General features: G+C 47.8%; 1 protein-coding gene across 1 annotated transcript in view; it reads right to left on the bottom strand.

Moving 5' to 3' along the window:
• Nucleotides 1-25,703, bottom strand: part of LOC140428565 (microtubule-associated protein 1 light chain 3 alpha) — a 56,811-nt gene extending 31,108 nt beyond the window's left edge. Inside the window, exons 1-3 of the mRNA XM_072515185.1 lie at nt 25,537-25,703; nt 23,068-23,123; nt 16,922-17,028 (exon numbers count right to left, since the gene is read on the bottom strand). Coding sequence (XP_072371286.1) covers nt 16,922-17,028; nt 23,068-23,123; nt 25,537-25,576 — 203 coding nt within the window. The 5' untranslated portion in view covers nt 25,577-25,703. The remainder of the gene's footprint in view (nt 1-16,921; nt 17,029-23,067; nt 23,124-25,536) is intronic.
• Nucleotides 25,704-26,159: the final 456 nt, after the last annotated feature.

Consider the following 26,159-nt stretch of genomic DNA (forward strand, 5'->3'; position numbering starts at 1 on the left):
AGGCAAGGACGGGGGTGGGGGCCGGGGGGATGGGCGGTGCTGGAGGGTAGCGCACACTGACTGCCAGGGAGGGGGAGGGTGGATTCTCACACTTGGGGGGGTCGATGGAATGGCGGGAGAGGCCGGGGTCAGCAGGAGTCAGCTGACTTACGGGAGTGTTATGGGGGGAGCAAAAGGGCTAGATGTGGATCTAGAGGGGGGGGGGGGGCGGGGGTATAGGGTTGCTGCTGTATTGGCCAAAGGGGAGCTGGATGTAGGAGAGGTAGTCGGGGCGGGGGTCTGCCGTCTGGGGGACTGGAGGGTGCGGGAGGCGCGGGCACGTAGCTCGCCTAGAAAAGGAGATGGCTAGTCAGCGGGGGGGGCCTGCCGTCTGGGGGACTGGAGGGGGGGGTGGTAGCAGCCCCCCAATCCGGCTGATAACTTGGAATGTGAGGGGCCTGAACGGGCCGGTCAAGAGGGCCCGGGTGTTCGCGCACTTAAAGGGACTGAAGGCAGACGTGGTTATGCTTCAGGAGACACATTTGAAGGTGGCAGATCAGGTTAGGCTGAGAAAGGGATGGGTAGGACAGGTATTCCATTCAGGGCTGGATGCGAAGAACAGAGGGGTTGCAATACTGGTGGGGAAGAGGGTGTCGTTTGAGGCAATGAATATTGTAGTGGATTATGGGGGTCGATATGTGATGGTGAGCGGTAGGTTGCAGGGGGCGTGGGTGGTATTGGTAAACGTATATGCCCCGAACTGGGATGATGCCGGATTTATGAAATGCATGCTGGGTCGGATTCCGGACCTGGGGGTAGGAAGCTTGATAATGGGGGGGGGATTTCAACACGGTGCTGTACCCAGCACTGGATCGCTCTAGATCCAGGACAGGTAAGAGGCCGGCTGCGGCCAAGGTGCTTAGGGGGTTTATGGATCAGATGGGGGAGTGGATCCATGGAGGTTTGTCAAGACCCTGGCCAGGGAATTTTCATTCTTTTCCCACGTCCATAGAGCCTACTCCCAGATAGATTTTTAAATTTTGAGTAGGGCGCTAATCCCAAAAGTGGAGGGAACGGAGTATTCGGCCATAGCCATCTCAGACCACACCCCGCACTGGGTGGAGCTGGAGTTAGGAGAGGAGAGGGACCAGCGCCCGCTGTGGCGTCTTGATGTGGGATTATTGGCGGATGAGGAGGTGTGCGGGCGGGTGCGGCGGTGCTTTGAAAGATATTTGGAGGCCGATGACAACGGGGAGGTGCAGGTGGGGGTAGTCTGGGAGGCGCTGAAGGCGGTGGTCAGGGGAGAGTTAATCTCCATCAGGGCCCACAGGGAGACGAGAGAGGGCAGGGAGAGGGAGAGGTTGGTGGGGGAGATTTTAAGGGTGGACAGGAGATATACAGAAGCCCCCAAGGAGGGACTACTCAGGGAGCGGCGGAACCTCCAGACGGAGTTCGACCTGTTGACCACAGGGAAAGCAGAGGCACAGTGGAGGAAAGCGCAGGGGGCGACGTATGAGTATGGGGAGAAGGCGAGTCGGATGCTGGCACACCAGCCTCGTAAGAGGGAGGCAGTGAGGGAGATAGGTGGAGTTAAGGATAGAGGGGGGAATACGGTGCGGAGTGCGGTGAGAATAAACAAGGTATTTAGGGACTTCTATGGGGATCTGTACAGATCTGAGCCCCCAGCGGGGGAAGAGGGGATGCGACGATTTTTGGATCAGCTGAGGTTCCCGAGGGTGGAGGAGCAGGACGTGGCTGGTTTAGGGGCGCCAGTTGGGCTGGAGGAGCTGGTTAAAGGATTGGGGAGCATGCAGGCAGGGAAGGCCCCGGGGCCAGATGGGTTCCTGGTCGAGTTTTACAGGAAATACGTGGACCTGCTAGGCCCGCTGCTAGTGAGAACTTTCAATAAGGCAAGGGAGGGGGGGACCTTGCCCCCGACAATGTCCGGGGCGCTGATCTCTCTGATCCTGAAGCGGGACAAGGACCCACTGCAATGTGGGTCGTATAGACCGATCTCGCTCCTCAATGTGGATGCTAAGTTGCTGGCAAAAGTGCTGGCTACAAGAATTGAGGACTGTGTCCCGGGGGTCATTCATGAGGACCAGACGGGATTTGTAAAGGGCAGGCAGCTAAACACTAATGTGCGGAGGCTCCTCAATGTGATGCCCTCGGTGGAGGGAGAAGCGGAGGTACTGGCCGCTATGGACGCGGAGAAGGCCTTCGACCGGGTGGAGTGGGAATATCTTTGGGAAGTGCTGCGGAGGTTTGGGTTCGGGGAGGGGTTCATCAGCTGGGTCAGGTTGCTATGTAGAGCCCCGGTGACGAGTGTGGCTACGAATCGGCGGAGGTCGGAGTACTTTTGGCTGTACCGAGGGACGAGGCAGGGGTGCCCCCTGTCCCCCTTGTTGTTTGCATTGGCAATTGAGCCTCTGGCCATGGCACTAAGGGAGTCCAGGAAATGGAGGGGGTTGGTCCGAGGGGGAGAGGAACATCGGGTGTCGCTGTATGCGGACGACCTGTTGCTGTATGTGGCAGATCCAGTGGAGGGGATGGCGGAGGCCACGCGGATCCTAAGGGAGTTTGGGGACTTCTCGGGGTATAAGCTCAATGTAGGGAAAAGTGAGCTCTTTGTGGTGCATCCAGGGGACCAGGGAAGGGGATAGACGACCTGCCGTTGAAGAGTGCGGAAAGGAGCTTTCGGTACTTAGGGATCCAAGTGGCTGGGAGTTGGGGGGCCCTGCACAAGCTCAATTTGACGCGGCTGGTGGAGCAGATGGAGGAGGATTTCAAAAGATGGGATGTGCTGCCACTCTCGCTAGCGGGCAGGGTGCAGTCGGTTAAAATGATGGTCCTCCCGAGGTTTCTCTTTGCGTTCCAGTGCCTTCCCATTATGATTCCCAAGGCCTTTTTCAAACGGATAGGTAGGAGCATCATGGGTTTTGTGTGGGCAAATAAGACCCCGAGGGTAAAGAGGGTGTTTCTGGAGCGTAGTAGGGACAGGGAGGGCTGGCTCTGCTGAATTTGTGCGGCTATTATTGGGCAGCCAACGTGGCGATGATCCGTAAGTGGGTAATGGAGGGAGAGGGGCCGGCGTGGAAGAGGTTGGAAATGGCGTCCTGTGTGGGCACGAGCCTGAGGGCGCTGGCGACGGCACCGCTGCCGCTCTCGCCGACAAGGTACACCACGAGTCCGGTGGTGGCGGCGACGTTGAAGATCTGGGGGCAGTGGAGACGACACAGGGGCGAGGTGGGAGCCTCGGTTTGGTCCCCGATTCGGGAGAATCATCAGTTTGTCCCGGGAAGGATGGATGGGGGGTTCCGGAGCTGGCATCGGACAGGGATTAGAGGAATGGGGGACCTGTTTATAGATGGGACGTTTGTGAGCCTAGAGGCGCTGGAGGAGAAGTTTGGGTTACCCCCGGGAAATGCTTTCAGGTATATGCAATGAGGGTGTTTGTGAGGCGGCAGGTGAGGGAATTCCTGCTGCTCCCAGCACAGGACAGGTTGATTTTGGGTGTATGGGTTGGAGAAGGCAGTGTTTCGGCGATCTACCAGGAGATGGAAGAAGAGGAGGAGGCCTCGGGAGAGGAGTTAAAGGGCAAGTGGGAGGAGGAGCTTGGGGAGGAGATAGATGAGGGTCTGTGGGCTGATGCCCTGAGTAGGGTTAATTCTTCCTCCTCTTGCACCAGGCTCAGCCTAATACAATTCAAGGTTACTCACAGAGCGCATATGACAGCGGCAAGGTTAAGTAGGTTCTTTGGGGTTGAGGACAGATGTGGGAGGTGCTCGAGAAGCCCGGCGAATCACGTCCACATGTTCTGGTCGTGCCCGGCACTGGATGGGTTCTGGAGGGGTTTCGCGAGGACTATGTCCAAGGTGGTGAAAGTCCAGGTCAAGCCGAGTTGGGGGTGGCATTATTTGGGGTAACGGACGAGCCAGGAGTGCAGGAGGCGAAAGAGGCCGGCATCCTGGCCTTTGCGTCCCTGGTAGCCCGGCGGAGGATCTTGCTATTATGGAAAGACGTGAAGCCCCCCAGTGTGGAAGCCTGGATAAATGACATGGCAGGGTTCATTAAGCTGGAGAGGATAAAGTTTGCCTTGAGAGGGTCTGTGCAGGGGTTCTTCAGGCGGTGGCAACCGTTCCTATACTATCTCGCGGAGCGTTAGGAGGAGGCAACCCAAGGGTGGGGAGGGGGGGGAAGGGGGGTGTCTCTTTCAGGTAGAGGGGGGAAATTCGGGTGGGTGGGGGGGGCTTCCCTACGGGTACCTTTGAATGTCATATGGGGGGGGGGTTACTGTATATGGGGGAAACCCAATGTATAAGTTTTGTATAATTTTTGACTGTTGTGTTTGTGTTTCTTTCTTTTTGTTATCGGGGGGGGGGGGGGTTTGTTAAAAAATTTTGTTGGAAAATTTGAATAAACATTTTTTTTAAAAAACTCTTTCTCTCCCCACAGATGCTGCCAGACCTGCCAAATTTTCCCCCAACATTTTCTGTTATTAATGTCAGATTTCCCGCACCCGCAGTATTTTGCTTACACTGTTGTTTTAAAAGTCCTTGTGACTGTTCCATTTATCCTTCCTGCTTGGAGCCTGGTCCTAGTCCAATCCATGTGGAAACCATCCCAATGGTACAGTTCCTTCCTGGCCTAGTACTGGTGCCAATGACCCATAAATGGAGCCTGGCTTTGCAAGACTGCTCCTTTAGCCATATGTCAACTCCCTAATCTTTCTCCCTACACCGATTATGACTTGACTGATGCAATAATCCAGAAATTATAACCCTCAAGGCCCTGGACTGTAATTTAGCTCCTAGTATTCCCGACCAGGCCTACTTGTCTACTCACCCTATGTTGTTGGTCCGAACATGAATCACAACAACTGGATCCTCCCCTTCTTATAGCCTGCCAAGCCAATTCAAGATGTCCCTCGCTTGGCAGCAGGCAGGCAACATATTGTGTGGGACTCCATCCTGCCAGTCCCTTCAATTACTGAATTTGTTACAACAACCACGTTATACTTCACCTCCTCCCCTCCTTCGGGAAGCTTCCTGCTCCGAGATGCCATGGTCATCAGCTTTCTGGCCATCATTCCAACAGTTTCGACCATCCCCACAAGTGGGCAAACACATGGTACCTGTTGAACAGATGATCAGCTTCTGCACATCCTCGATCTCTTGTCTCACCATCGGCCACACCCACCCCATCCTGAACATGCTCCCAGTTATGAGAAATGACTAAGGTCTGGAGCAAACTGCCCCGATACTGTGTCGTCCCCCCCCCCCCCCCCCCCCCCCCCCCCCCCGTACGCGCGTTGGCAGTCTTTGCAACTTGCATTCCAGCTCAGGGACTCGGAGGCAGAGTGACTCGAGATGGAGACATCTACCACAGGTGTGTCCGCTTGGGTCAGTCGAGCTGCCCACAAACTTCCATCTATCATTTTGTTTGCTGTAATTATTTTCTCTTTTTCCACACTGCCTTGAGCTTCAACAAACCATAAGTACTGGATAACATAATTACCAAATTGGCAAGTTTCAAATTCTATGTGACAGACTTTGAGATACTGGCCACGATCCAATGGCCACCCTGCGTCCAAAACGCAGTTCGCCGCGGCGCATGGTGGCGGATGAAAGCAGGGAGACCCCACTCCCGGGCTCTACCCGGCTCGCCATGCCTCGTAAGATCCAACGCAATCTCACGAGACGTTGCGATGTAAATCCCACCCATTGTGGGCGGGGTCACCTTTTGGCAAATCTGCATATTAGATGGTTAGCCTCACTCTAATGTGCCGATTCCCGAGGTACTGGAGTCTTTGGGATTCAACCCCTTCGCCTCAGAGACCTCAGGCGAGCGCTGTTCATTACTGGTCCCCGCCGTGCCGTACCACCTGTCCCTCGTGGAAAAGCTTTTGAAGAAAAACACCTTTGACCACAAGGCAATGAAGCAGTGGTCAGCACGTAATGTCCTCGAGGCCCTCAGGGAAAAGGAGACCGTGGAGGACGTTGGACGGTTCCCTGAGCAGACTGCCAGAGTCATCTGGCAGAACGCCTCATCACCAGAACTTACAAACAAGCACCAAGACCTAGCTTGGCTGGTGGTGAGAAGGGCCCTCCCTTTCAGATTCTTCATGTACACCCGAAGGCTCAGCGCCGTTGCACACTGCCCTCGGAGTGGCTGTGGGGGAAATGAGACGGTCACCCACCTCCTTGTGGAATGTGCCTTTGCAAAGAAGGTCTGGAGAGAGATGCAGTGGTATTTGTCAAGGTTCATCCCGAGCAGCTCTGTGACACAGGACTCTGTGCTCTACGGACTGTTTCCAGGGACACACACCGAGACAAACATCAACTGCTGCTGGAAGGTCATCAACTCGGTGAAAGACGCTCTTTGGTCTGCCCGGAACTTGCTGATCTTCCACTGCAAAGAGCTGTCCTCGACCGAGTGTTGCAGACTGGCACATTCCAAGGTCCAGGACTATGTGCTGAGGGACGCGCTCAAGCTTGGGGCAGCTGCCGCCAAGGCGCAATGGGGAAAGACCCCTGTGTAAGGTCTTACCAGCAAATGTACACCGAGGGGCGGGTAACAGTGTAAACCCCCCTCGGTCTGGGTCATTAACACTCCAAGGTATAAAAGTAACATGACAATGTAAATGTTTAAGAAGGAATTGTAACGTAAAGAGCGATATGTGTGTAATGTTATCAAGATTGAATGGAAGAAAGTCAAGGGAATGTGTAACTCTGATGGAAATGTACAGTCAAGACAATTCAAAATGTTCTGTAATGTTTATGATAGATTTTATGAATAAAGTATATTTTTTGAAAAAAAAACTGGTCCCCACAAATGGGCACTCTTGGGCGTCTCCCAGGGGATTGGAGGCTCCCAGCTGCATGTCGTTTGGGCAGGGTGGTGCCCTTGCTCTGCTGGGCTCCCTGGCTGTGGCACCTTGGCAATGCCACCTGGGTGCCAGCCTGGCACTGTGATTCTCGGCTTTACAGGAAACACGTGGCTAAACGCGCTCGCTGGGGGACTTTCTTCTCTTTTGGGAGGATCGCGCCCAACTATCGTACACACCTTTATGATCCAAACCCTAGTTACAATTGCTCACTCAGAATCGTTACAGGACAGAAAGAGGCCATTCACCCCACTGTGTCTGCGCCAGCTCTCCGACTGAGCATTTCACCGAGTCGTTCTCCCACCTTCTCTCCGTAACTTTGCACGTTCTCCCTTTTTCAGGAAAAATATTGATTCTCTTTTTGATTGCTTCACTTGAACCTGCCTTCACACACACACACACACACACACACACACACTCGAGCAGCACATTCCAGATCTTTATCACTCGCTGTGTGAAAACATTTTTTCTCGCTTCACTTTTGCATCATTTGCCAACTATTTTAAATCTGTGGCCCCTGGTTCTTGAAAATTCCATGAGTGGGGGCAGATTCTCCCAATCTACACTGTCCCGACCCCGCGTAATTTTGAACATCCTTTCGAATCACAGAATTTACAGTGCAGAAGGAGGCCATTCAGCCCATTGAGTCACCACCGGCCCTTGGAAAGAGCACCCTACCTAAGCCCACACCTGCACCCTATCCCCGTAACGCAACCTAACTTTTTTTGGGGGCACTAAGGGCAATTTATCATGGCCAATCCACCTAACCAGCACATGCACCCGGAGGAAACACACGCAGACATAGGGAGAACGTGCAGACTCCACACAGACAGTGGCCCAAGCCGGGAATCGAACCTGGGACCCTGGAGCTGTGAAGCAACTGGGCTAACCACTGTGCTACCGTGCTTCCTGGAACCATTCCCATGAATCTTTTCTGTATTCTCTCCAATGCCTTCACATCCTTCCTAAAGTCTGGTAGACACAATACTCCAGCTGAGGCCATACAAGTTCAACACAATCTCCTTGCTCTTTTACTCTATGCCCCTATTAAAGCAACCTGGGTTACGGTGTGCTTTATTAATCACTTTCTCAACCTGTCCTGTCACCTTCAATGACTTGTGCACATATGCACCCAGGTCCCTCTGCTACTGCGCCCCTTTTAGAACTTCCCCCTTTATCTTATATTGCCTCACCCATGTTCTTCCTGTCAAAACGAATCGCTTCACAATTCGCTGCATTGAACTTCATCTGTCATCTGCCTGCCCATTCCAACAACTTGTCTACCCCTTTTTGAAGTTCTACACTATCCTCCTTAAACAGTTCACAATGCTTCCAGGTTTCATATTATCTGCAAACTTTGAAATTGTGCCCTGTACGCCAAGGTTTAGGTCATTAATATACATCAGGAAAAGAAAGAATCCCAATACTGACCTCTAGGGAACTCCGTTACAAACCTTCTCTGATTTGAATAAAGACTATTTATCACTATTCCTTGTTTCCTGTCACACAGCCAATTTCATATCTATGTTGCCACTGTCCCTTTTATTCCATGAGCTATAACTGAAGTCTGTTGTGCGTCACTGTATCCAATGTCTTTTGGAAATCCATGTACACCACATCAACAGCATTACCCTCATGTTTGTTACATCTTCAAAAAACTCCCGCAAGTTAGTTAAACCTGATTTTCCCTTTAGACGTTCATACTGGTTTTCCTTAATTAACTCATACGTGTCCCTGTGACTATTAATTATATTCCTAATTATGGTGTCTAGAAGCTTCCCCACCACTGAAGTTAAACTGGCCGGCCTGGAGTTCCTGGGCTTTTCTTTACACTTTTTTTAATAACGTTTGCAATTCTTCAATCCGCTGGCACCATGTCCCAGTCCAAGGAAGACTGAAAACTTATGGCCAAAGCATCTGCAATTTATTCTTGCACTTCCCTCAGTATCCTTGGATGGATCTCATCTGGTCCTGGTAACTTGTCACCTTAAGTACAAACGGCCGATTCAATACCACGTCTTCATGAAATTAAACCCTTCTGATGCCCGAATTACCTCCTCTTTCACCATGGCCTGAGTAGCATCTTCTTCCTTGGTAAAGGTTGATGCAAAGTATTCATTGAATACCTCAGCCATCTACCCTACTCCTTCTTTATTTTTTCCCTTTATTTAGAAGGTGGCATGTTGGTCTAGGGGCATGAATCTTGCCTTGGGTCTTTCAGTCTATAAAGTTGCGAGAGGTCTCGGGTTCAAATCCCACACGAGCCCTAGGGCATCACGGTAGCACAGTGGTTAGCACAGAGGTTTAAAAATAAATCTAGAGTATCCAATCCATTTTTTCCAATTAAGGGCAATTTAGCCTGGCCAATCCTCCTAGCCTGCACATCTTTTTGGGTTGTGGGGTGAAACCCACGCAAACACGGGGGGAATGTGCAAACTCCACACGGACAGTGACCCAGAGATGAAATCGAAACTGGGACCTTGGCACAGTGAGACAGCAATGCTAACCACTGTGCCATTGTGCTGCCCTTGTGGTTAGCACTGTTGCTTCACAGCTCCAGGGCCCAGGTTCGATTCCCGGCTTGGGTCACTGTCTGTGCGGAGTCTGCATGTTGTCCCCGTGTCTGCGTGGGTTTCCTCCAGCTGCTTCAGTTTCCTCCCACAGTCCAAAGATGTGCAGGTTAGGTGGATTGGTCATGCTAAATTGCACTTTGTTATAACCTGCCTGCTTACCATTGGCTGGGGACTAATAACAATCCCACAATCCTGTGGGAGTATGAGCTTCCCCAATGAGGGGGGCGGAGAAATCATTAGCAGACTCCCTGTATAAATAAAGCTGGCCAGTTTGGAACCAGCAGGAAGGAGTGAGCAGCAAGCGAAGTTGCTGCTGTTGTATATATATATATATATAAATATATATGTTATTATAAATAAATGTTATTTCTTTGTATCCTTAAAACTCGTACTGGATTCTTTGTGGCCCTCACAAAACACATAGCATCCAAAAAGGTTAAGTGGGGTTACTGGGTTGCAAGGTTGGGGTGGGCTTAAGTAGGGTGCTCTTTGCAAGAGCCGGTGCAGATTCGATGGGCCAAATGGCCTCCTCCTGCACTGTAAATTTTATGATTCTCTTTTTACCATGCTTTTACTACACCTATCGAAGACTTTGGGATTCCATTTCATGTTGGCTGCCAGTCTCTTTTCATACTCCCTCTTTGCTTCTCATTTGTTTTTTCACTATCCCTCTGAACCTCCTACATTCAGCCTGGTTCTCAATTATACTTTCTATCTGACATCTGTCATAAACATATTTTTTCATCTTTATCTTAATGTCAATCTCAGGGAACCCTGGATTCCTTTGCCTTAGCTTTGCCTATTGAGGGAATATACCTTGATTGTGTCTGAACTCTCTAATTTGAGCCTCCTATTCACAGTATTAAAGCACTCTTGATCAATAAGGGGCTCTGGGTTTACAGGGGGAAGGCAGGAGAATTGGGATGAGAAACATATTGGCCATGATCAAATGACAGAGCAGACTCGATGGGCTGAATAGCCCAATTCTGCTCCTATATCTTACGGTCTTATTCCGGCAATCATTTATGGTTGATTGACAGTTAACTACAGATGATAGGGCAGTTTCCTTAACTAACTTGCAGTTCCCCCAAAAGTTTTAAAGTTTAACATTAAATTCAGGATGTTAAACTAAATTTCAGTTTGGGATATACTGACCTGTTCATTCCCACTCTCATCAAATTGCCAACTTTTACCGTGTTTATGATGTGCTCCACTTGTGAATACTCTGTGCATCAGCAGATACTCGGTGATGATCACTCTATGTAATCATCACTGAATGTCCCTACATCTGACCACTTGAAGGTTATTGATGGAAGCTCAAGATGGTACGGGGCAGCACAGTGGTTAGCACTGCTGCCTCACAGCACCAGAGACCCGGGTTCAATTCCAACCTCGGGTAACTGTGCGGAGTTTGCATGTTCTCCCAGTGTCTGCATGGGCTTCCTTCGGGTGTTCCGGTTTCCTCCTTCAGAGGTGGATAGGTTAGGTGGAGTGGCTATGCTAAATTGCCCCTTAGTGTTCAAAGGTTACATGAGGGCAGCAGAGTGGGCCTGGGTAGGATGTACTTTCAGAGGGTCGGTGTAGACTCGATGGGCCGCATTGCCTGCTTCTGCACTGTAGGAATTCCATGGTAAATGCTCAGTGCGGAGCTAAAGTTTTAGGCCTTTATAGGTTTGCTACAACTGTCTCAACCCTGCTGTTAGGCACAGAAAATAAACTCAGGTAGTGTTCTACTCTTTACCACTACCCGACAAGCAGAGGTGCACATGTAAATATTAAGTATGGGCAAGATAATAGAATTAAGTAGAATGTACAGAACAATACAAAATTAGCCATTTGGCCCAAATGCACAATGCTGGGGCTTATGTTCCATATGAAGCAATTCCTACCAGACTTTATCTAATCCTATCAGCGTATCCTTTTTATTCCTTTATCCCTTATGTTTATCTAACACCCTTAAAAGCATCTATGCTATTAACCTCGACCTTGGAGTAAAGCGCTCCCTCCGATTGGATTTATTAGTGATTATGTGGTGCCTAGCAGTGGCTGCCCGACTGGTGGGCATATCAGTCTGAATGCTCCTCTGGCGTCAAGAACCTGATGCCAGGACGATATAGAACATAGAACATAGAACGATACAGCGCAGTACAGGCCCTTCGGCCCACGATGTTGCACCGAAACAAAAGCCATCTAACCTACACTATGCCATTATCATCCATATGCTTATCCAATAAACTTTTAAACGCCCTCAATGTTGGCGAGTTCACTACTGTTGCAGGTAGGGCATTCCACGGCCTCACCACTCTTTGCGTAAAGAACCTACCTCTGACCTCTGTCCTATATCTCTTACCCCTCAGTTTAAAGCTATGTCCCCTCGCGCCAGCCATTTCCACCCGCGGGAGAAAGCTCTCACTGTCCACCCTACCTAACCCCCTGATCATTTTGTATGCCTCTATTAAGTCTCCTCTTAACCTTCTTCTCTCCAACGAAAACAACCTCAAGTCCATCGGCCTTTCCTCATAAGATTTTCCCTCCATACCAGGCAACATCCTGGTAAATCTCCTCTGCACCCTCTCCAAAGCTTCCATGTCCTTCCTATAATGCGGTGACCAGAACTGTACGCAATACTCCAAATGCGGCCGTACCGCATATGTGGATCCCGAGCCCACACTTGTCGTCATGGTGCTCGCCAGAGGTGGGATCCTAATTGACCACCTCCACGTTCACCATCCAATTAAGCTTGGTGATTGTTTCCTGAAGCAGGAATCACAGCCCTGGCTGGTTGGCAGCCCGACAGGAAGAGGTGGGAGTAGCTGAGACAGAAAGGCATCAATAATAATAATCTTTATTAGTGTCACAAGTAGGCTTACACACTGCAATGAAGTTGCCACATTCTGGCGCCTGTTCGGGTACACAGAGGGAGAATTCGGAATGTCCAATTCACCTAACACGCACGTTTTTCAGGGGGCGACACGGTGGCACAGTGGTTAGCACTGTTGCTTACGGCGCTGAGGACCCGGGTTCGATCCCAGCCCCGGGCCACTGTCTGTGTGGAGTTTGCACATTCTCCCCGTGTCTACGTGGGTTTCACCCCCACAACCCAAATTTGTGCAGGGTAGGTGGATTGGTCACGCTAAATTAGAAAGAAAAATAATTGGATATCTAAATTGTTTAAAAAGCACGTCTTTCAGGATTTGTGGGAGGAAACCGGAACACCCGGAGGAAACCCACGCAGACACGGGGAGAACGTGCAGAGTCCGCACAGACAGTGGCCCAAGTCGGGAATCAAACCTGGAACCCTGGCGCTGTGAAGCAACAGTGATAACCACGGTGCTACCGTGCTGCCCATATAAATGGAGGCGTTCTCAGAAACCTGCTGAAAATTTACAATTAAACAATGCCCATGGCTTCTACAGCCAGCCACCATTCCACAGGAATGGTTTGGTCCACGATTGAGGCCTTTTCGTGAGTTTGGCTCATTCGGAGGAGGTAACAAAGATGCTCTTTCCTGCCCACAGCAGGAGGCCTCCTCCAAATTGCTACTTGCCCCCGAACTCAGAGGTGAGGGCAGTCCAATGCCAGTTCAATGCAGGCAGGTTCAGAAAATGGTCCCCAAGTGAGGCCTTTATTCGTTCCCTATCTCAAGTGAAGTGAGTTACTGATTCTCGTGGCAGCTTGTCCCTGGGAACCTCACTTGGAGGTGGCACAGCATCAGGGCACACTTATATGTTCCTCCTCCAAACCCACCTCTGCTGTAAAATTCAGCCAATCTTCTCTATGTAGATGGCATCAAACCCCTTTCATAATGTTAAAGATCTCTCATCAGGTCAACCCTGAACTTTTTCCTTTTAGAGGGACGAACCCAGCCTCATTAATCATCTCGGATCAGTATAACCTCTCAATTCTGGTATCATCCTTGTAAAATCTTATTTGCAACTTCTCCAAGACCTCTATATCCTCTAAATATTATGGATATCAGAACTGTGCATTATAATTCAAGTGTATTCTTACCATGCTTAATATGCAGATTGAAAAAACTTTTCCATATCTCAATCCTAAATGGCTGACTCCTAACCCCGGGATTAGATCCCCTAATCGTAGACTCACCAACCAGAGGAAATAGCCTCTTAGCATCTACCTTATCAAGCACCTTGAGAGTTGTCTATGTTCAATAAGATTACTTCTCATTACTCTAACTTCCAGAGCAGTGGCCCATTTTATTCGATCTTTCCTCATAGGATAACCATCCCACCAGGAATCAATCCAGTGAGGCTTTGTTACAACCACGCTCAGGAAAGTTCACCTTTCCTTAGTTAATGAGACCAAAGCTGTATACAGTACTCTCACAATTATAGCAAGACATTGAAACATAGAAAATAGGAACAGAAGGAGGCCATTTGGCCCTTCAAGCCTGCTCCGCCATTTATTATGATCATAGCTGATCATTTAACTCAATAGCCTAATCCCGCCTTCGCCATATCCTTTGACCCCTTCGCCCCAAGTGCTATATCTTTATTTATTTATTTATGTTTAAAATTTAGAGTACCCAATTCATTTTTTCCCAATTAAGGGGCAATTTAGCGTGGCCAATCCACCTACCCTGCACATCTTTGGGTTGTGGGGGCGAAACCCACGCAAACATGGGGAGAACCAAGTGCTATATCTAACTGTTTCTTGAAAACATACAAAAATGGTTTGGCCTCAACTACTTCCTATGGTAATGAATTCCACAGGCTCACCACTCTCTGGGTTCTTCTCATCTCTGTCCTAAATGGTCTACCCTGTATCTTCAGATTGTGACCCCTGGTTCTGGACACCCCCACCATCGGGAACATCCTTCTTGCATCTACCCTGTCTAGTCTAGTTGGAATTGTATCGGTTTCTATGAGATCCCCTCCCCTCATTCTTCTGAACTCCAGCATATACAATCCTTTTGGAACAGAGACAGGTGACACATTATCTGCATCACTTTTTCAGCAGAAAGAAAAGAATGATCGTTACCATCTGATTCCCATTCCAATCGCCATAAAAGTTCCAAATGTCCCTCCGCTCTGCGTCATGGTCTTCCCAGCACCACACAGCAGCTCTCGTCCTTTCAGTCCCAGCCTGTGACTGCCAGAATGGTCCCATTGACTGGCATCGCAGCAGGGGTTCCGATTCTCAGCGGTTCCTTCAGGCCGACATCACCCCCGCTGGGAAGTCAGCGAAGACAATCCTAACCGGCTCAATCTTTCCTCACACTCTCGTCCCACCATCCCAGGAATCAATCAGTCTGGTAAACCTTCGCCGCACTGCCTCAAGAGCTAGAACATCCTTCCTCAGATAAGGCCACCAAAACGGCACCAAAATGCTCCAGGTGTGGCCTCACCAGGACCCTGGATAACTGCTTCTTTACTCTTACACGCCAACCTCCTTGCAATAAAGACCAACATGTCATTCACCTTCCTAACTGCTTTCTGTATCTACATGTTAATGTTCTGCAATTCCTGGATGAGAACAATCAAATCCCTCTCAGCACCAACATTTATTAGTCTGGGCTTGTAATTCAGTGAGATTTTCATCCCTGACCACAGCCCTTGTACAAATTGGATTACTTTTAAAGACAATGTGATTCAATTAAAAATGGGAAATTCAGGCGGGTCGGTCTTCTATTGCTTTAGATCTTAATCAAGACCAAGTTTACATATTAACAACACAAAAACCAAACATTGGTTCTCAATGCAAACACAAAGGATTCGCTACTGAATGACTGTGCCAACATTCCTTTGTAAGAGGTCAGTCAATCGCAACTGCGTGACTTGAGCTGGAACTTTGACTCAAAGTACGTACAAAAAAAAACTCCACTGTGCTTGGTTTTATAATTTGAACTCGACAAATACAAGGAAATCCAGAGGCTGTCTAGGGAACTGATCTCAATCTTGAATCTAGATGGAGATCAGGGCTGATTCCAATCCCGCCTTCCCTTTTTGGTTCAGCTCTATGTCTGAACATATGTTTGAACAATGATAATAAAAGCACTGCTCCAATGAACTGAGAATTAATGCACACACCTGGGAAGGGATTACCGCACTGGAGTTTAGGCGGGATCGTAATGTGCCCGTGTCGGACATTGCCAGTATTAACCTGGATCACGGTGACTCAGGGCAAGCTGGCACTCGAGGAGCTGTCTGTCACTTACATGTTGATTTTGCATCTCTGAATTTACCCCATTTTCTCCTTTCTTTCCATCTCTTCCTCCCCTCTGACTTCTGCTTGACATTCCCACACAAAAGCAAACGTAGTCACGGGTGACCCATCCAAAGCATTCTCTAATGCAACATTCTGTGGTCCCAGATTTTTAAAAAACAATTTAGAGTACCCAATTCTTTTTTTTTCAATTAAGGGGCAATATAGCGTGGCCAATCCACCTACCCTGCACATCTTTTTGGGTTGTGTGGCGTGAGACCCACGCAGACACGGGGCGAATGTGCAAACTCCACAAGGACAGTGACCTGGGGCCGATATTGCCCCCGGGTCCTCGGCGCCGTGAGGCAGCAGTGCTAACCACTGAGCCATCATGTCACCCTTGTGGTCCCAGATTTTTAAGTTTAACAAAATGTAACTGATCTGCAGGATTCACTCATTGACGGCCAAATTTTAAACTGCTTCAAGGACAGTGTCGAAAGGGGAGAATTAACGATTAAAAATTTAAAAATAAAGAATCTTTAAAAACACAAAAACATAATCTGGTTGTTATCCTTCAGAGACTGGAGAACTACCAGGAGCATGAAATATGGGTCTGAAAGGATTTAGAGTTTTACAATTAAGAGTATAGCATAATCGCAACTTCATCTAATGTCAGCGCTGCCTTACTGCTCTCCTGAAGGGGACAACCTTGCACTGGAAATGATTCAATGGGAAGGACCCTCTACTATCTCATCAAATTAACTTTGCTGGAACATAGGAACAGAAGTGACCATTCAGCCCCTCCTGCCTGGAGCTAAATAATGCACATTTGACAAGCAGCATGCTCACCACCCAATAGCCTTCAGCATTGTAAAACCTGAGGACACTGAAGGTAACTAGCGACCCGTTGGGCAGAGTGGGCGTTGTGTCTTCATGTTAGATGCCTCCCTGGCCTCTATGTCAAACCGCACAGTACATTTACCCACAGCCACACGCACGTCTGGTCCCTCTAGTATTTAGAGCAAAGCAGAGGCATTTAATTTTGTGCAGTTCGTTATATGGTTATGTTGGAATGCTTAATTTATTTTTATATGTGCATTCTTTTTTAAAAAAGGGTTATTCACAACAGTTCCCCTGCTTAAAATGGCAGAGGCATTTCAAACAAGGTGACATTGGCCCACAGTGAACACGTCTCACCTCTGTTAGTATACATTTTTCAAACCCCAGCATTTCAAACCAAGCTGCAATTTCACATCCTGCATCTCCACACCACAGGTGGTTTCACTTCTCTTTGCCTTTGCTGGAAGGTAACACTTACCGAATAATCTTAACAAGTTCACTCATGTTGACATGGTCGGGAACTAGGAATTTGGTCTTATCCAGCACTGGCAATTGCTTCTCCCCCTTGTATCTTTCAATGATCACCTGTTGACAAAACAGATTCAAAGTGAAGAGATGGGTTTACGCAATAACAATCTTATCTTTCCAAAAAAAAAAGTTCAGTAATGTAACAAGGAATCCACGCACCAGATTGTTCCTTTCATAAATTTTTAATATAAAACAGATACTCAAAAACTACAGTGGATATAAGTGGCTGGGGAAGCAGGGAGGTGAAGATCAAGGAGAAATTGGAAGCGGAGTTGGGAATGGAGATCAATTGGGGAGTATGGAGTGAGGCACTGCGAAGGGTAAACGGGACCTCCTCATGTGCAAGGATGAGCCTGATACAGTTTAAGATGATGTACAGGGTGAATATGACTCGGGCGAGAATGAGTGGGTTCTTTCAGGGGGTAGCAGATGAAAATGAAATGAAATGAAAATAGCTTATTGTCACGAGTAGGCTTCAATGAAGTTACTGTTAAAAGCCCCTAGTCGCCACATTCCGGCGCCTGTTCGGGGAGGCTGGTACGGGAATTGAACCGTGCTGCTGGCCTGCCTTGGTCTGCTTTAAAAGCCAGCGATTTAGCCCAGTGAGCTAAACCAGCCCCAGATGAGTGTGAGAGGTGTGGGCGGGGGCCAGCGAATCATGCGCACATGTTTTGAGGTTGTGAAAAATTGGGAAGATTTTGGCGGGAGTGTTCGCGGTCTTAGCCAGGATAGTGGAGGAGAGACTGGACCCCGGACCCTTTGGTGGCAATATTTGGGGTTTCAGAGAAGCCGGAGCTCATGGAGAGGAGGAAGGCCGATGTCATAGCCTTCGCCTCTCCGATTGCACGGCGACAAATTTTGCTGGAGTGGCGGTCGGCATCGCCACCGGGGGTAGCAGCTTGGTTGGGTGACATGTATGACTTCCTGTGGTTAGAGAAAGTAAAGTATGAGTTAAGGGGCTCTGCAGGGGAGTTTGAGAAAAGGTGGGGGATGTTTGTGACCGTGTTTGAGGAGCTGTTCGTCGCAGGGGGGTGGGGGGGTGAAAAAGGAGAAAAATCTGTACAAACTGTATAGTTGATTGTTGGGAAGAATGTTTCCCGGGGTGTTTATTTGCTGTAACCTACTTTGATACAAGTTTGAATAAAATGCGTATTTTCAAAAACCTACAGTGGAACCACGGTGATGGAGGGAACCTCCAGTCATGGCTTACCACAGGGCCAGCAAGGATGAATGGTCTGATTTTTTGGGGTTGCCTGCTGTCTGTACCTTGCCTTTCGTCCTTCGCTGTTTGACAGATCGCACCCCGGGTCATTCCTGGTGTAATTTTTCTCCCAGTCTGTGGTGTTCATGCCATTCAGGTTCATGTTGAACCGTAATCTGGGTCTACCTCTCAGGCAGTGCCAAAGTTTAAATTGTGAATAAGGGTGTTATCATCAGTCTTCCTGGAATCTGCTCCACCTGAGCTAGATGCTGACGATGTGCTTCAATTCCAGACATTTTTGCTCTTCGAGTGTTGTTCTTCCATTTGATGCCCATGATGTTCTGAATGTAACTCATGTGGAACTGATCCAATTGTTTAAAATGTCTAGAGTGTGTAGTCCATGTCTCACAGGCATATAGGGAGGTGGGTATTACCACAGCTTTACACACAGGAGGTTTCGTTGTAAGTTTAATATCTTGTTTCCTTCAGAGACTCTTGTGCAAACGGGCAAATATTGAGCTTGCTCTGGCAATTTTACTTGTCATCTCACGTTCAATGCAGACGATTCTGGAGATTGTGCTTCTGAGACAGGTAAAGTTATCTACAGCTTTCAGGGTTGTGTCATTGACAGTTCTAGTAGGTAAGGTACAGTCAGAGTTCAATGGTGGTTAGTGAAGTATCCGGCTTCCTTAAACTGATGGTTAGCCCATCATTGTCAACCACTTTTGAAAGGAACCCATGATCTTTTGAAGGGCACGTTGGCAGAGTGTTTAGCACTGCTGCCTCACAGCGCCAGGGTCCTGGGTTCAATTCCAGTCTCGGGTGACTGTCTGTGTTGAGTTTGCACATTCTCCCTGTGTCTGATTGGGTTGCCTCCGGTTTCCTCCCACAGTCCAAGGATGTGCAGGTTAAGTGGACTGGCCGTGCTAAATTGCCCCTTAGTGTCCAAGATGCGCAGGTTAGGTGGGGGTGTGGTCTTAAGCAAGGTGCTCTCACAGAGCGTCGGTGCAGACTCGATGGGCTGAATGGCTTCCTTCGGCACTGTAGGGATTCCATGGTTCTAAGTCACGCTCACAGAGTGATATGTGGGCACCGTCTTCAGCAAATAGCAATTCCAGTATCATCTCTTGATACCTCAGTTGAAAATTTCAGTTCTCTCAGGTTGAAGAGGTTGCCATCTGTTCTGATTTGGATGTATATTCCATCAACATCTCCATCAAATGCCCCAGAAAGCGTAGCAGCGAAGGAAATACTGAAGCGCAGAAGGGCCATGATACACTCCTGCTTTACACCATTGTTACATCAATGGAGGTCAGTGTATTCTCCACAGTCAGCAATTCTGGCCAATATTCTATTGCGAAACTACTGTATCAGATTTCCAGCTCTTTCAGGAATCCGAAGGCTTTCCGCAAGATTTCGCTGTTTAACATGTCACTTCTCCTGCATTTGTCAAAGGGGGACATCATGTTGCAAGTTGCCTTTCCTCAACCCACCAAAACTTGGAGGATTATCATCAGTACATACATTTTGATCTAACACATAATAAACACTCCTGTGCAAAGGAATACAAACCAGCACAAAACAAGGGCACTTAATCTTTTTTAGGCTTTGAGGAGGAGATTAGCGATAATGGACAGGGCAATAAGGCATCTTCTCACATGGCATTTTGTTCATGAAGCCTCTGGCAGCTGTCTACTGGGAAGGCAGGTTACTGAAGTAAATGCAGCGGAGGATCCCACTACTTCAGATTGCCCGATGTCCCCATTGAAATTTGTTTATAGAGTTCGAACCATGGTCCTTACGCTACATGGTTGATCTTGTAAATTGGTCCACAAACTTCAGAAAGATCTGTCCTATTTATATTTCTACTTTGTTTGATTGTTCTGATAAATTATTGTTGTTTTGCAATTTAATTAGCTGCTGTTTTATTAGTAGAGAATCCTACATCTCAGTTAGTATTGACAATCTGAGCCACCTGCAAGTCAAAGTATTTCAATGCTATGGTCCACAGGTTTCTGTGTGCAATCAAGTGCCAATCCTATTGAGAAATATTTTATTAGCCATCACTGCACTGCAGGAATTGCCAACCAAGAGTGAATGGTCTCACTCCATGTTATGACTTTAATATCTCCAGTCAATAAAATGTTGACAAAACACGTTTGCAGGTGCAGGATTAGGAACGAGAGGGACCAAATATTTTGATTTAGCAACCATCTTCAACTTCATTTTAAGGGCAAAAAGTTTGATCCAAGAAGGACATGAGACGTGGAAACTTTAGTGAGATCTGGGTTTGAACAGAACCGTCGACCCAATGTTCCACAGACTCCTCTTCCTCAAGGGGATGCTGTGATAAGACAGTCTGGGCCACGGTGACCAGACAGCTTTGTGAAACCAGGTAAAGAAGCTCTTAATACTCAAATTACAGCCCCAGGGAGACAGACGGTGGCTGAATGTTTTCTCTCATCATGTTTGGACGCAACGCAAGCCAAAGTTAAACCAGAATTAAATGTAGCAGGAATAGGAATAATACCTTTGACCTAATGCCACAATGGCTGCATAAATAAAGATATTGGAGCCTATCTACACAAGGGATAGGAAATAAATTCTCCGCCCAATGCAGCCGATAGTATTTAGCAATTGGTGGGAGAGGGGGTGGGGGAATTCTTTACGGGCAAGTTATTGGTGATGGTTATTACTGAGGTCTGGGCCCTTCAGTGTAATTTAAACACTCAATGCAGGATAAGCATATTGCAATGGCACAAAACGTCATTCTTCTGCTGCCTTAAAAGCGAATGAAAACGACGTGTGATGCTAACTGCTCAGGGGTTGAAATGCAGTGCGACTGCACAAATGGTCACGCTTCTCTCTGCACATGGGATCTGTTGATCACAGGATTATTAGAAAGGGCCTTCATGTGCCTGCCCTGTTCTATGGAGTTACACAATTATGCTCCTCAACATCAAGTCTAAATGCATTCAATGGGTGTCATAGAATTTACAGTACAGGAGGCCATTCGGCCCGTCAAGACAGCACCGGCCATTGGAAAGAGCAGCCTTCTTAAGGACAGCCTTCCACCCTCTCCCCGTAACCCGACCTAACCTTTTGGACACTAAGGGGCAATTTAGCACGGCCAATACACTTAACCTGCACATCTTTGGACTGTGGGAGGAAACCGGAGCACCCGGAGGAAACCCACGCAAACCTGGGGAGGACGCGCAGACTCTGCACAGACAGTCACCCGAGACTAGAATTGAACCTGGGACCCTGGAGCTGTGAGGCAGCAGTGCTAACTACTTTGCCACCATGCTGGGTGTAACGGCTTTCTCATCACTGATATGGCACAAAATATTGGAACGAATACCACACTCAGATCCTATTAAGAGTACACGGGGAGTGTGCCGTTCAGCCCCTCTAGCCTGTTCTGCCATTCAATTAAATCAGGGGACCCGCAAAATCTCAGAGCAGCATCTGATTTTGGCCTCATCATGAATAGGTATTCACCCAGGGGTACGGTTCTGTAAACACCAGAAAACGCCCAGCAAAAGAAAAAAAGTAATTTTTCATCTGAAGATTAAATCTTGGAGGGGGGGGGATGGAAACAAGTTCTGTCCATCAAGTCTGCACTGACCCTCTGAAAGAGAGCCCCACCCAGGCCCACTCCGTAATCCCATATCCCGCCTAACCTGCACATCTTTGGACACCAAGGGGGCAATTTAGATGGTTACCTGCCAGGATTACAGAAGCCGACTTCCCCTCACCAATCAATCCCTCTGCAGACCCAGAAAATGGTCAATTGTATATATATATATATTTTTAACGTTTTAAAATTTCAATATCGCCCCTGGCAATCCCCTCCCCCTTCCAAATTCTCAAAACGCTACTGTACTCCCAGCACTAAACCCCAAAGTTCACCTAAAAACAGTCGTGTCAAACTCGAATTAAACCAACACTGAAACGTACAGTCTAGCAGGAGTCGCTCGTTCCTTTAAGACAAACTCCCAACACACATACAGAATGCAATGGGCAAACTGTGTAATCATTTATAAATTCGCTGCTGGTCAGGCGTTAAGAGCAGCCCTGTCCCCCAGCATCTGATGTGTTGAGTTGGATGGTTGGTCGGTGGGGGGGGGCGGGGGTGGGTGAAGAGGGTGGTCTGTCTGTCATTAAGCTCTATTGTGCTGGGAGCTACCATGACTTAAGCTTCCTACCCGAAACGCAATGCGGTAAAAGACCATGATGTAATGCTGTGAGTGTGTGTGTCTCTCTCTCTCTCTCTCTGCTTTACTGACAGTCCACCTGTTAGCAGCAAGTCTGCAGAGAGCAGCCTGGGCGCTCAGCGAAGTTCATTAACCAGCGGCCGGGGGAGCGGCTACACTTGGAAAGGACAGGACCTGATCAACACTCACACGGTGTGGAACCACTCCAATTCTTCACCCACCCACCAAGTAAATACGTTTCAACCACCGCCTTCACCCCCCCCCCCCCCCCGATTGGGATCCGTGTGCAGTGAAAAGTAAAAGAGAACTGACAACAAAGGAACAATTTGGGAATCTCCACCCCCCCGCCGACCTTTGCAAATGCTCCTCCTCGTCCTTTAGGCGGTCAATGGGAAGGGCTGGGCTGACTGTAATGGGAGCACCGAAGGCCATTCTGCCCATCGCGCCTGTACCAGACCTCGTCTTACATTAGCCCCACTCACCTCCTTTCATAAATCAGTAATTCCTTCCTCTTCAGCTGGGTCCCAAAGTGAGGCGTCTTGTTAACAACATACTTCCTTTTAGACCCCCCCCCCCCCCCCCAACACAGAAAAGAATCTGCTTTGACAATCAGCCCATCTCCCCAAGAAACAGAAGTTTACGATTCAGCTCTGATCATAGGGAAGAAAAAACACTTACTGGTATCTTGTTAGGATGCTGGTCTCTGATTTGTTGAACTTCTTTGATTCGATCAGCTGTACCACAAACAAAAGAAAAGCAAGACAATATTACTCTAAACTCAGCTAACACTGAAAAGGCTGATTTCTGTCAGTGAATTAAAGGATTAAATTTGGTGTATCCCACACACCATTCTTGGGTCATTGCAGGATGCAGTATGTGTTGCTTGCAGGTTGCACAGAGTCAGGGCTTTGAGGGAGCTCAGTACAGGCTCTGTAACTCCAGTAGAGAGGATCTGGGCCTTTTCCTTTAGACAGGTAAAGCAGGTGGTCTAGCAAGAAGGTCAGTGGGGACTCCATGAGGGTAAGGTATGGGCAGTGTTACACCCTCACCAAGCACTGGTGGGAGTTTAGGGTTTTTCTGGGTCAAGCTGATCAAGATCAGTTCAGCTGGGGTGGGGTAAGGTGGACCTGTAGAAAGGAGTGCACAACACGAGTTGTGTGCACAGCTCCTGTACAAGGTTACATCCTTATTTCCTCATCTAGATGTTTGCAGGCAGGGGCTCCACATCAGAAGAATGCATTTGGGATAAAGGTAGAGAGGGTAAGTGAAGGTGCTTCTGGGGCCCAGTGGCCTATATCGATCTTCAATCGAGGCAGGTATATCAACAAATTGCAATGGACCGCAGTCTTGCCAATCCCAAGGTAATAAAAAGGGCCCTGTCCCATTAAAAGTAAATCTCCCCAATCTTTCAGCATTTTTATGATGGGTTTAATAATATGTAGTAAAATCTGGCAACTAAACAATAAAGGACAAATTCTTGGAGTTCAACTACTGGATCATTGACAGGCAATATTACAGGCAGAATCACAATACTAAATAGCATTATGGTTTTCGTGAGTGAGGAATGTGTTAACACCTTCTGTGGAAGGAAGGGCAAAATGAGATACAGTACCAAAAATCACAATATAGTTAATCTAGTAAAAGAAACAAATTGGATCTTGTCATTAAACTGACTTTTGTTTTGCCTAAGACTTGAAGCTCAGGAGCAATATTTGACATTTGAATGCATATTGAAGAAACAAAAGCCAAGATTCAACTCACTAGACAGCAACCAGCCCTTCTCAAACTAGGCCTCACTCAGTAACTGGTGTAGAAGAATTATGGTTTCAAAATCCAACACCTTTGACAGATTAGTGCGGGACACCCAAACATTTTTTTCTTGAGTGTCCGCACCATCTCAGAAGATGAAAATCCCATTGAAAACTCAGTCTCTCTGAGGCAATCGAGGCCAAACCCTAACCTACTCCTATCTAATAACAATACAGTGTGCATTGCACCATTTGTCACACCCCTTCACTTTAAACTGGCTTAACATCAGTTTTGAAAATATTATAAATAGTATATTAAATACAAATATTAAAAATCAGTTAAATGAATGGCAGAAAAACACATCCTGTCAATAGCTATTTTGATTTACAAATTAATAGCAAACATGTAATTGAAGTCAAATACAAAATAATCTCTGCCATTATTTTTGTCAAACTGGGTACAAGCTGCCCTTGGAATTGAAAGTAAATATGTAAGAACGTCTGGGCTAAACAGCATTTCCCATCCAAGAGCAGTAAACCTCCCTAACGTTTACCTAGTACTTATTAACGAGTTATCACTTAGGTTTCTATAAACACCTATTTGCCAACAGATTATTGTAGGGGAAAGGACAATTTGACTGATTTGCTAACTAAATTACGCATTTTGGGTTTTTTTTTTAAACTCGGAAGGGTCGATAAAGGAGGAGGCGAATTCTCCTTGTCATTCAAACATTTTGTGTTTTTAAAAAAGGACAAATTTACTGTAAAATGGCTTCCAACGTGTGAATACAGCAACCACAACAACAAAATCCACATCCCTTCGAAAGCCCTATTTCAGGAATTGTAAGGCTGGCTCCGGACACAATTGCAGAGATTGCAGCTCACAAAATTCAGGCGGAGAAAAGGGGAGTAAAACATAATTGAGATTCATTTCAATAAGAGATGGGAGAAGTGTGCGTTGGATTGGTAAATGCATTGCCCCCAGGCGATCTCAGGGAGTGAGCTTTCCCTTTGTTAGCCACTTTTGGAGACGGTTTCTTTCTTGTTGTCTATAACTGATCTCCCTCTCTCCCTCCCACTAACACTCTCCCACATTTCTCCTCTTACACCCCACCCCCCTTTCCCTGGCTCTGATCTGCCTGTCCTGCTAGCTAGCAGCTGTTTAAATGAGTCCACAGCGGCATCACCCCCAGTCAGCTGAGAGAAGGAAGGTCAAAGGCAAAAATGAGAGAGAAGAAAAACAGCAACAGCCCCGGAGAGGGAGGAAGGGAGGAAGGTGAGACACACGTCAAGACTTCTTCCCCCCCCCCCCCCCCCCCCCAAACTGCTACCTTTCTCCCCTCCTGATCCTCCCTCGGTCCGCTCTGCTCTCCCTCTTTCCTGAAACTCGAGTACTTACCGAAGCTTCTCCTCTGTTTGAATGACTTGTCAGAAGGCATTTTCTGAGCAGGAGAACCCGAGAATGATCAGCTGAAGCGGACGGTGCAGTTCCTGATGTGTCCAAACACAGAGCGATGTAACAAACCAGGTCACGTGAACACTTTGACGTCAACGCAAAAGGATACTTCAGGGGGCGGAGCGGGGAGTAAGTGACAAGTTCGCCCCGTGTCAATTCCCACTTTCAGCAGCCCCAGGGCAATGTGCCAAACCCCAGTCACTCTTCTGTTCTCGGTTGAAGTGCCGCCGTTGAACTGTATTCGAACGGCACACAACAATCTTATTATCTTTCAAAGGTACTTAGGTGATATTACATCACCAGTTTTGACAAAGGGTCATCTGGACTCGAAACGTTAGCTCTTTTCTCCCCCTACAGATGCTGCTGAGATTTTCCAGCATTTTCTTTTTGGTTTCAGATTCCAGCATCCGCAGTTATTTTATTTTATTTTTTAACATCAACAACATTGATTGTTACACTGATCTGGAGAGACTTTCATCTCGACTCAACTTGGTCGGAGAAAGTTTGTACTTTGAACGATTGCGGTTGTGAAATGGATGCAGCTACACGTCCTGGGGAGGCAGACT

The sequence above is a fragment of the Scyliorhinus torazame genome, chromosome 8 (genome assembly GCF_047496885.1).
Source record: "Scyliorhinus torazame isolate Kashiwa2021f chromosome 8, sScyTor2.1, whole genome shotgun sequence".
Lineage (NCBI taxonomy): Eukaryota > Metazoa > Chordata > Chondrichthyes > Carcharhiniformes > Scyliorhinidae > Scyliorhinus > Scyliorhinus torazame.